The sequence below is a fragment of the Micropterus salmoides genome, unplaced genomic scaffold, assembly GCF_014851395.1.
Source record: "Micropterus salmoides isolate LMB-PRFRI ecotype aquatic unplaced genomic scaffold, ASM1485139v1 Ms_hic_scaffold_8, whole genome shotgun sequence".
In the NCBI taxonomy this organism is placed as follows: Eukaryota; Metazoa; Chordata; class Actinopteri; order Centrarchiformes; family Centrarchidae; genus Micropterus; species Micropterus salmoides.
This window is the reverse complement of record NW_024044570.1, coordinates 31,871,885-31,884,022: the sequence shown is the minus strand read 5'-3', so window position 1 is coordinate 31,884,022 and position 12,138 is coordinate 31,871,885. Positions and strand designations below refer to the sequence as shown.

Here is a 12,138-nt window from a genome sequence, read left to right as displayed (position 1 = left end):
AGCTGAGTGGAACTGCACTGTTGGATGATCATTTTCTGTGGATTCCTTAACTACAAGCCACCCCTTTCACAAAATGATTTATATTTGCACAAACATCAAATAATCCGTCCTGTCTGCCCCTTACACAGTACTGAGGTACATACTGCAGCCAAAGTGATTTACAAGAGCTCTTTAGCTTTCCCTCTATAAATCTGAATCTAAAAATTTTCTGCTGTATGGGTCTACACAACACAGGAGTTGGTACTGTATATTTGTAGCAGCTCAGCACAGAACAACATGAAGCATCACCTCAACGCAATCAGGACTCTTCAGAATGCTGCTTCTAGAGGAGGAGAAAGAAAAGTTGTCACACAGCTGAAGGACAACACTGAAATGTTGAATAATGAAATGTCTGGGGGTTCACCTGCTGTCTCAAGGCCTGCATGGATGTGTACTCAATACGCTCTCTCTTTTTTGGATCCAGTTCGGTTCATCAGGGATCAGTAATGCCAAAATTACCTTAACCAAGATCAGCACATGCTGCAAGCACACAAAGATGTAAAAATGTTAGAGGAACACACACGTGTAATTATTTTGAACATCACCTCTCCTTCCTCCTCCTTACCTCCACTAAAACAGCCAACAGCAGGATGTTTTTGCTGCTCATTCTGCCCTCCTGAATCAGCTCTTGTAACTGTGGTGAGAGCAGCATTAGCCAGCAGTTGGTCACAACAGAGGCAAAACTCAGGACCTCGAATGCGATCTGCAACACAACACAATCACATGAGTTGTTAATTCATAACTGGCTGAGTGTGACATACTTTGTGCGTCTGACTTCTATTGTGCGTTGTAACTTTCTGCAGACCTGCCACACGCCCATGTTAGCCACAGGGGGGGAGAAGGGCTTGCGGAAGAGTTTGCAGATCTTGTAGGCGTCCGTTCGGATCTCCGTTACGTTATTGATGAGCAGCAGCAAAGCCGTCAGAGGATACACGCAGGAGAAAAGACTCAAATACCCAAACTGCACCAGGAGCTCGATGTACTCTGCAAACAGGCCCTGTGAAAAAACAAGATGCTGTGTCATACGCAGCCAGAGTGTATTCTAGTACCTGTTTTGATATGCACTTTTTCTAAATACTGCACACTCACAGGGAAAGCAGGTAGGTTGCTCTGGTTCCTAAATTTGTCCTCCTCTGGATCGTCCTCACTCTCTGTCCTATAGGGGGCACTGATGAACCGATCCACCAGTAGGGTATGACCACCTCTGTGAACTGGTTGACCAGCTGTGTCACTATCAGCAATGATGCTAGACGCTTTAGACAGAGAAAGAGAATATGGGAATTTAATGTCACTGTAACAGCCTGTTTTCCGTCACACTTGCAATTGCTGACCATATCTCTGACTATTTTTTATTATATATATACTTTTTTTTTTTACTTAATCATTTATTTACTTATTTATTTGCTCAATGTCCCGCCCACAGCACTGATCTGATTGCTTACATGTCGCGAATAATAGCCTATCAACACAGCGGAGCTGTGTGTTAAAGAGAAAGCAGCCGATACTACTAAAGGTGCAATAAACATCAAGATATGATAATCTGTTTCTATGATGAAGCGCAGTGTCCCTGTTACATCAGTGAACATGCCCGAAGTCACAGCTACGGTGTTTCACTCAGTGACACTCTTGGAAATTATGGCTTTTAAATAAGTTGCTCTTGCCTTACTGGGCTTAAACACAGCATGCATCTCTCTCACATGACTCCGGGGAGGGAAATGGCTCACTTTTCTTGCCAGCAGTTTAGACATTAATGGCTGTGGGATGTGTTATTTTGAGGGGACAGCAACTTTACAGTGTTCTACAAGCTGTACACTCACATGAAAAGATATAATCAAGATATAATGAGCAGTTAAGCCACATTTTCAGGAACCTGACATTGCAGTGCTCTGTAAGTAATAGTGAGAATACTAAACTGGATTCTTTATGCAACAAGGAGCTGTGTGAAACTGATCATCTGTGAGAAGAGCAATGCTATGGCTTTTTTCATCTAACAAAGTGAATTAAGGATTTGTTTCAACCAAACTAGACTTAGTGATTGATGGATAGTGGAAAGACTAAGAAAGTTTTATTTTGTTACTGTGGAGTTGAAATTAAGTGTGCTTAAAGGTTCAGTGTGTAACATTTAGTAGAATCCATTGAATGACCGTCTGCGGAGCACATGAATGCACTGTGAGCTGTTGGTTGCCTTCACCAGTTGCCACTAAAACACTCACTGAACCTTTAACTATGACCCGTAAGGTAAATGTATAGTTTTTTTTCAATGGAATCTGGTGGCAAGTGAGAATGATATGACGGCTACTTCTGGTTAAATAAAAAGGATCTTACAGTTTGACAAAAAGGTCTATATCTCAAGGGATCCTTTGTTTTCAAACACTTTCAAACAATCTGAGCCTGTCAGTGACAAAAGCACTTTTAGTGGACATACTGGTGCATTTGTCTCCAGCAGACATTGCAACCTGCATTGCGGTTGCGTAGAGTGAGAATATCTTGGTGAATTAAGGGGTTAATTTTACCAAACCAGAGTTGGTGACAGTCGGAACAGTGGAAATACTAACAAAGATGGTTTGGGTCAGTTTGTCTTGTCCAGTGTGAATGAAGTCTGTTTCATAATGATCTGCGAGATAAAATGACTCAGTGGAGTCCCATTTGCTTTGGTCTGAGACGCTGGTGCTCTAGTGCGACATTTAATAGCAGTGAATGTTGCTTACAGTACCTTTAAATATACATATTTCTTTGATGTAAAAATGAAAAAACATGAATTTCTCCCAGAAAACACTACGCTAGCTTTCGTGTCAGCTAAAAGAGCCTGTTTTGGTGCGAGATATGGATTTATATATATAAATATTTTAAATCTGTCTCATGGAAGAGCCCTAAATTTATGGAAGTTCATTTCTAAATCACTGGAGTACCTGTTTGAAGACAAACACTGAGAGCAGAGGAAGATTTGTAGAGATCAACTGTTACCTTTCGAAGCAAAGGCACATCCTGCTTGAAGAAGGCGATGTGGAAGAGCACTGCAAAGTAGTTGAAGAAGGTGAACTGGGGGAAGAAAGAAAAGAGCCTGGTAAAAGTGTCTGCTGGGTTAAGAAGATGTAAGAACTCATGGTTGGAGAGGAGAGGAGGAACTGACCACTAAGACTTTGGCTGTCAGATGGTTCTCGAAGGCAGACTCCTCTCTGTGGTTCTCTAAAGGGAAATATAAGATTAATTAATTGTCTACTTAATTGTCATATTGTAGATACTGTATACCAAATCCACCTACCTCAAGTCATTACTCCTGCACAAAATACTTATTTATTCCAGTATCCTTTGCACTACGCTTCATTGCACTGTGTACATGTGTACATGTGTACATGTACAGTATATGTACCTGTATATCACATCCAACTCATGTGTGTGACATGCACACACTCCTGCATCCTTTGCACTCTGCTCACTGCACTATTTGTCAATATGTCTATATTGTTTTTGTTCATAGTGTGTGTATATTTGTGTTGTCTACACTGAAGTCTGTGATTTTATTTTTTTATTATTGTGATTTTGCATTTTTGTATGAGTAAGCACATTGTGAGCAATGTACAATCCAGAGTCAAATTCCTCGTATGTGTACACATACCTGGCAATAAAGCTGATTCTGATTCTGATTAATTGCTAATCATAAGCATTATGAACAGTACTGTTGGTATGGCTGCAAAACCTGATTGGCCAAATGACTATTTTCCTTCTCTTTTTTCTCTCCCTGTCTCCATCCCATAACGCTTTCCCTCTCGTAACTGAATCTTTGCCACAAATAACGTATGGCATCCATTCTTTCTTACTCACCATATTCAGTCAGAGACTGTGCCACCGTCCTGTAAGCAGTCGCCAACATGTTTGTATAGACAATGTGAAGCATTGATGGCAAGTAGAGCAAAGTCTGAGACAACAGGGAGTCCCAGTCTTTGTGTAGCTGTTGCACCTGGGCCTCCCCCAGTAGAAACAAAGCATACCCAGTACCACCAACCCTGCAGGAGGAGTCATAACACGAGACATGAGGCTGAAGGCAAGGCTGGTTTTTCAATTTTATAGAGCAGAGAATACTGTTTTATCGTTAGCAGTCTTTGGAAAACATCACTTACACTTATTTTACTTCAGTTATTGAATAAAGCAACATGAATATCATGGTACCTTTCAGCTCAGTAACATGCACTGATGAATTCATTCAATTCAACTTTAAAATTCAAGTTCTACCTAGGAACAGCCCCACCACTGGGACTGACACCAGTGCCATACGCAGGTCCCTCTGCCATTCAGGAAAGAGCGGCTCCACGACCTGTCACAGGGTTGACCCCGACCTCGCCATGGAAACCGGGCCGGGGCTCTGCGAAGCGCTCTGCGAGGTACAGGGTCCCCCAGCGGTAGGACAGCGAGGCGCTCCGACGCTTCCACAGCTCCATAAAAATCGTGGACCAGAGCATGCTGAACACTGCCTGGATCATGTGGCCGCTGACAACTGCTGATTCATCTTCAACCCTTGTGACTCCTGAGCCAGAGACTGACTCCATGTCCTTCTGAACCTCGCCTGTGATGGGCAAGAAGAAGCCAGTTAGTTTGTATTTCTGCCCACAACTGCACTCAGTGCACTGGACAAAGACATCCATCAGCCTAAATGACTTGTCACCTTGGTACCAAAGTTAACATATAGACAAGTACACTATATTGCCAAAGTTTTAGGTTACCTGCACATGAAGGGTAATGACATCCCATTCTTAATCTGTAGGGTTTAATATGGAGTTGTCCCACCCTTTGCAGCTATAACACCTTCAACTAGTCCACAAGGTTTAATTTGAGTGTGTTCATGGGAATCTTTGACCATTCTTCTAGAAGCACATTCGTGAGGTTAGTCTCTGCTCTAATTCATCCCAGGTGTTCAGTCTGGTTGAGGTCAGGACAACACCAAACTCCCTCATCCATGTCTTTATGGACCTTGCTTTGTGCACTGGTGCGCTGTCATGTTGGAACTGTTTCCACAAAGAGCATGTAATTGTCCAAAATGTTTTGGTATGCTGAAGCATTAACAGTTCCTTTCACTGGAACTAAGGGGCCAAGCCCAACTCCTGAAATACAAGTACCGTTCTCCTGGAAATCGCCAAACCCAGACTCCATCCGGATTGCCAGACAGAGAAGCGTGATTCGTCACTCCAAAACACATCACCACTGCTCTAGTGTCCAGTGGCGGCGTGCTTTACACCACTGCATGATACACTTTGCACTGAAACCCATTCCATGAAGCTCTATGCACACTGTTCTTGAGCTCATCCCAAGGCCACATGACGTTTGGAGGTCTGTAGCTATTGACTCTGCAAAAAGTTGTCAACTTCTGCGCACCATGTGGCTCTGCATGCCCTGACCCCGCTCTGTGATTTTATGTAAATGCTCCGTACGCGCCTTTCTAGTCTTTTCGACCACTCAAAGCTTTGAAGCATCTGCATTCACCAGCTTGATTTAATTGATTGGAACACCTGAATTTAACGATTCGGGAGAGGTCCTTAAACTTCTGGCAATATAGTGATATGTTTGCATTTTGAATTTAAGTTGTCATGTTTGGCATGTAAGCATGTTACTATACTCGTAAATGTCAGTATCTCACAAAAGTGAGAACACCCGTCACATTTTTGTAAATATTTGCTTATATCTTTTCATGTGACAATACTGAAGAAATCACATTTTGCTACAATGTAAAGCAGTGAGTGTACAGCTTGTATAAGAGTGTAAATTTGCAGTCCTCTCAAAATAACACAACACACAGCCATTAAAGGAGACCTATTATGCTTTTCTATATTTTGTTTATTTGTTTATATAACATGGCACCTCATGGCAAAGAACTCTCTGAGGATCTGAAAAAAAGAATGGTTGCTCTACATAAAGATGGCCTAGGCTATAAGAAGATTGCCAAAACCCTGAAACTGAGCTGCAGCACGGTGGCCAAGACCACACAGCAGTTCAACAGGACAGGTTCCACACGGAACAGGTCTCGCTCTAGTGTACTCACTTTTGTGAGACACTGTATGTATCTACCAGAAATAAAGAGTACTTTGTAATAAAAAATCACATTATGGTAATGTTGTTTTGTGTAAAACATCTATCTATGTCACATGATCAAAGGACTATATGTGGGGAAACCAACAACTATATCGGACAAACCCAGATGTGGTAAGATAGCTGAAAACATTTCAGAGTGGTGTATGGGAGTTTTGCAATGTATTTTCATTTTGATGTATTAAAGCTCACACTCATCTGCACCTTGCTGTGCTTTCTCAAAGTTAAAAAGTACCATGCCAATTTGGACAGTCCCCAGTGTAAATGACACCCAGCTGTCAATATTTTTAAATGTCCCGCCCCATGCAGGCTGTGATTGGTCAGTTCACGAAAATGACATTGACAAGTTACTTTCTGCACACAGCTGCTTGAAAGGCACCCAAGCTTCTCTCTCCGCCAGTCTCACAATACATTTGGACAGCACTACAAAATGGCAAGCTCCCTATATAGTGAACAGTGGGTGATTTCAGACACAGCCATAGTCTCTCTTTTACCAATCTCAGACCAAGCCTCACATAGTTGTGAACAAGAGAAAGGCTGGGTTGCAATATTTTTATTTAATTATTATAATTATCATTTGAATTATCTCAAGGCCATGAGTTAATAAAATGGGTAGTGAAAGTAATATAGAAACGTGACAACTGTACTAGTTACTTTTAATATCCAGTAATAAGTAAAGTAATATTCTTACTTTTAAGAAGTAATAAGTAACATTACAGTTCCAGAGTAACTTGGGAGTGGAAGAGACAGTTACACTGGCACATTCACATGTGCTGGACTCCAGACACTGTGAAGATGGAGAGATGGCCAAGAAACAACCAAAGAAGAAAAGGTCTGAAGAGTATAAACAGAGAAGAATGTTACATGACAAGTCAAGGGGGAAGGCATTTCAACTCTGGAGAAATCTCTAAGATTTGAAACTTGGGGGCCGGAGCTTCTGAGTGAAGCACTAAAGGGAGGACTGTATTTGTTTGGCAGTTGAGTTCAAATATCAACAATCCCTCTGCAGAATCCCTTATTCTCCCTTTAAGTACCTTACACAGTATATTTAAACAAATATTACTGATAAATCTGCACACCTACCTGAAAAGTATGTGATGGACAGGCCTAGTATCGCTGGTGGGAGCAGAGACCAGGTGTAGAAATCAAGGAAGCTGAAGTAGAAAGCCACAGAGCTTCCAAAATACCCATTGACTGAATCTGGATGAAGCAGCAGACAGAGGTGTTTGGTGTAAGTGCATACACTGTTCACTTGTCTTACAGGCAGAAAATAGAAGTTTGCCCACACAGCCATCTATTGTAAAGTCCAACTCCCCGCAGGGGTGCCACATGCATGAAAAACTGAGACTGTGGCCATATTTGCATTCGTTTCTGTATGTGTGTGCATAAACAGTCATGTGGTATTGTATGTGTGTGTGTGTGTGTGTGTGTGTGTGTGTGTCTGTTGCATTTCTTACCCAGTGGCTGAGCCAGCTGATTCCCAGAGTACCAGGCTTTACTGAGATCCTTCAGTTTGGCCGGGATGTGGAGGGGAAACATGTCCACAATAACACCAGCTGACCCAAGCTTCTGCCCTGCAACAACACAGCGTTACACAAAGCTACACTTCAACCCGGAGAGATATGAGAACATGGCACTGGTGAAAGAGGGAGAGTTTTCCAATTAAGCGACAACTAGTCCCACATATACAGTTACATACACACATACATTGAAGCAGATGCTGACTCAAGCTATTTCAAATGTGTGGAGAAGAACAGCTAAGGACATAGAGAGACATAGTACAGCTGGAGACTGTTAGAATGTGGAGACAGCAGACTGGATGGGAGTCTACAATGTGGTGAGATGAGTGCACTGCAAAAAATGTCTTCACAAATGATTCAGCTGTTGTTATTTGCATATGAGTATGTGTTTTGTGTTTCTATCTTTGTCCCGAGGCATTCATTGAAATTATTAAATGCCACAAACTGAAAAAAGATCCAACAATGAAGTATTTATCTCGATGGATATTTTTCCAGTGTTTGCATCCTGTCTAACTCATACTGATGTGAACACACATAGAGAGCACTCACAGACGTTGTCTCGGTGATGCAGTGTGTAGCTGTCAGAGAGGCCGGGTATTCTTAGGTCTCTTTGCGCCCGCATGCCGTCCAGCTCATACTTCACTATGTACTGCCTCTCTGCCAGGGTCAGGAACACCTCCATGTTGTCTATCACACACATGAATACACACAGACACATGGATATAGCCAGTGATGTATAGATACAAAGACACACAAAGAAAATAAAAATACAGTTGTTGTTTTTGTATATTTTTATTACATTTTTCAAAACACAAAACACACAGAACAGCTCAGACACGACAGGGAAGGAAAAAACAGCAGAATGTGGGCATGTTGGTACAGTAAATAGGAAGTAATTATGAAAATAAAAATAAATAACAATGGGGGCATTTTCCATCCAACTTCCACCCTTTCAATGTCCTGCAGCAAGGCAAAGCAGTATCCAGATAAGAATCAATACAGAGCATACATAACATAGCAAGGCTACAAGGTGCTTGTTAGATAGTGGGCACTTAAAAAAAGTCACAAAGACAAGCTAGGCTGATCTAGGAAATCCACAAAGCAAGGAGGATGACATCGTGGGCCCAATATGCTGCAATTAAGGGTCCCAGATCTTATAGAAAGTGTCTATTTTGGAGTGAAGCATGCATGTGATGTATTCACTAGGAAGGCAGTCCGTTACAATGTTGTGCCATGATTGTTTTGACCCAGAAGAGTAGAATGTTCCTTCTAGCAGCAAAAGTCAGTACATTGAAAAGTCTCCTGTGTTACTATCAGTGATCCAACGTGGGACACCAAAGTAGCAGTCAGCTCATTCATAATACTAGACCACTACCTTTGTAACTTCACACATGACCAGGGAGCAGTGAACATAATTACCAGTCTCAGAACTGCACTTCCAGCAAAGCGGGGAAACATTAGCATCCATTTTGTTCTTGACAAAATACGATGTACAATTCTGAGCTGTGTGGATTTGGTGCGGTTACACACAGAAATGTTCAAGGCCTGAGACCAGACCTCCCGCCAGTCAGCATCATCTATAGCAATGCCTAGATCTTTTTCCCAAGCTGCGGTGGTTTGTGAGGTAAGAGGAGAATTAGAATTCAGGGCTCTGTAAACAACAGTAATGCATAATAATAATAATTATTAAAGACGAGTAAGAAAGTTATTCCTGTGTTTGTATAACCACCAACTGCCTTAACCTCTTGACTTTACATTATTAACACTGTTCTCATTGGAGTACAGTCGGGGAATAAAAACCCATAAAATTTATTGTGTGTCTGGCCTCGTCCTTCCTGGCCTGGCCGCAGTTGTTTTAAAGAACTAACACACACCCTCTCTCATCATTGTGAGGACCCCTCTCACTCTGCCTGCATGTTTGTCTTGCTCTGCGGCCTGTTTTGCAGTTACTGGGAGTTTGCTTGTAGTGGGAGGTGGGAGGGTCGCCTGCTCATACCTGTCCATCTGGGCTGGGCTTCCTAGAAAGCATAAAGGACTGCTCTTCGGGGAGTCCCACTCTCTTTCAGCCGGCCTGCATCGAGCTCAGCTTTCTTCCTTTGTTTGATTTGCCGGTTTTACCAGTAAACATACATTACATCATATTTTCACTCATCCACACACTTCTGACATGACTGATAAGATAAGATAAGATGTTCCTTCATTGATCCCCGTACCGGAAATTCAAATTTGCATAGCAGCACAGGGAATGTAGTGCAAAGTAAAAAGAAGACTAAAATAAATTAATCAGTCACTGCCTCTACACTGTCAAGTTCTGTCCCTACCAACAAGCTAGCCCAGTTTGTTGGCGCCACAAGTCCTGATGCCACCTCCCCAGCACAGCAAAGAAGATGACACTGGTCACTACATATTGGTAGAACAGTGGTTACAGTTATGCTGATGTTAACTGCCAGGGAGGAATCCCAAGAGAGTTTGGGCTTTAGTCCAAATGGCCTGGTCTTTGGTCACAGAGTTTAAGGCCTTTTAGCCTCTCTGAAGGCCCCAAATAACATAATAGATTATGTAAATGATTTCAGACATGACTGATAGCTCTCCTACTTACACATCCAGTTCATATGAGTTAAAAAAATTACTTTTTGACTGATATTTCTGTGTGTGGCCTCCCTTTTTGTTGCTAGCGTTCAGCCAGGTGGTAACATGTAAAGCGTGCTCACGTACATTTCATATACCATACCATATGTCCAGTACTCCACTGCAGTACCTGAATCTTTAAAGTTGTCTCTGTCGTTGTAGGAGAAGGCTGCCATGTCCTCGTTGCGGTAAAACTTACATAGTCCCAACTCTTCAGTGGCTCTAAGTAATGTACAGCGTGGGGCGGAGACCACAATGATGTTACCGCTGGTGTCCTCGCCCGGGTGGGCCAGTAATGCAGCACCTGGGGTGAAACAGTGGAGCAAAGAGGGAGTATTGTAACTCTTATTTTGGAGTTACCAAAAGGGAGGAAATTAGGGACCTCGTCATGGGACAGTATGAAGAGGAGCAATTACAGCAACCAAAACTTCAATGTTTCAATGTACATATGGGCATGTGAGAAACTAAAGTCACATTTCAAAAATGAGAATTCAGCCTTAAAACATTAGATAGATTAGATAGGAAGCATGCATGACTTGCATGACTCCATTCTGCACGATTTGGTGAGAAATTAAGGCTGTCTTGGGGACTGGTTTTAAGGTGATTAAAACATTTCAGTCCTTTCTTTTGAATGTTCAGTTGGCATCTGCATCATTATGCTTTACATGCATTTATTGGTGTTTTATGTGTATGTGTAAAATGTATGTGCAAACTTCTGTTAACATTCTGTTGGATATTTGTCCCAATGGTTATAGCTATGATGACTAAGCGCATGCCAAACTTCACTGCTATACAGCGGAATGGGTTGGATGACACTATTAAATATTTTAAGCCAAATTTTATTTGGAATTTGGAAATTAAAATATGTTCTTTTAATTGCATTTAGAGCTCTCTGAGCTTTTATTTTAGTGCACTTACTGCCGTGTTGAAAGTCCATAACACTGTTTTGGTTATATGCTGTGTTCCGGACTTCATGGAACTCAAAGATTTCCTTGTTCAAAATTCCAGTTTCCGACCTCAAAGCGTTCCAGGTGCATGATGGTTTATGACACTGAGAGTGAAAAATAACATGGCTGACCTTGACCAACTGATGTTCCTCTATAACATTGGCAACCTTCCAAATTTCAACGTCAATTTACATGCAGAACAGGTTTTACAAAAGTATGATTGAGGGATTTTAAAATTTAGGTTGAACACCATCCTGTCCTGGCATTTTGCCAACAGCTAACATTAAGTTATCTCAACCATTGCAAAGAGCTGCTGTGCACACACCCCTTGGATCAGCTTGTGGGGTGCCAGGTTGTGTTGTTAGGAGGGTTGAAATTGTTATGAAGTGTGTGGATTGTGCATGTATTGCAACTTGGGTGACATGATGTTCAGATGTCTTGTTCACATTTCAGCCTGACATATCTGGTGTCTTTGGAAACGTTGGCATCTCCACTACAATTCTCAACAAAGGGGTTTAACATTTTTTGGTGGCAAAGTAGTTTTAATGACTTTAGTTGCAAGATAAATATATCTAGGCAACTCCTACAACCTCTTCAGGGACCGTAATAATGAAGTGAAACAAAATGGCAATTAACTCTATTATTATAATGCCAAAAAAAATACATGTTGACATACAGTAGCTGCAGAAAATAAGTAGTACTTTTTCTCCAGGTTTTTTCTTTCCGCGTACATATAAACAATCTCTGGCTTACATTACATAGAAATAATTTTACTATAATGATCTTCATTGTCAACTGGCACGCATATATTCATATGTGCTAAGACCTTCCAGGCAATGGCTCTCTTGTGTAATATACTTCCATAAGGAGATAGAGAATCTTATAAATGTTCATCAGTCAGTGCAGATAGACAGGTGAACTCTACA

The 12,138-nt window shown here is 41.6% G+C and overlaps 1 protein-coding gene across 1 annotated transcript in view; it reads right to left on the bottom strand.

Annotated features, from left to right (window-relative positions):
- Positions 1–298: 298 nt before the first annotated feature.
- Positions 299–12,138, bottom strand: part of LOC119893062 (anoctamin-10-like) — a 13,408-nt gene continuing 1,568 nt past the window's right edge. Inside the window, 17 exon segments of the mRNA XM_038704989.1 lie at positions 299–322; positions 404–453; positions 456–519; positions 605–742; positions 845–1,036; positions 1,129–1,226; positions 1,229–1,292; positions 3,004–3,078; positions 3,170–3,225; positions 3,862–4,011; positions 4,014–4,043; positions 4,270–4,346; positions 4,348–4,600; positions 7,201–7,317; positions 7,575–7,691; positions 8,187–8,324; positions 10,396–10,569. Of these exon segments, the coding sequence (XP_038560917.1) occupies positions 299–322; positions 404–453; positions 456–519; positions 605–742; positions 845–1,036; positions 1,129–1,226; positions 1,229–1,292; positions 3,004–3,078; positions 3,170–3,225; positions 3,862–4,011; positions 4,014–4,043; positions 4,270–4,346; positions 4,348–4,600; positions 7,201–7,317; positions 7,575–7,691; positions 8,187–8,324; positions 10,396–10,569 (1,817 nt within the window).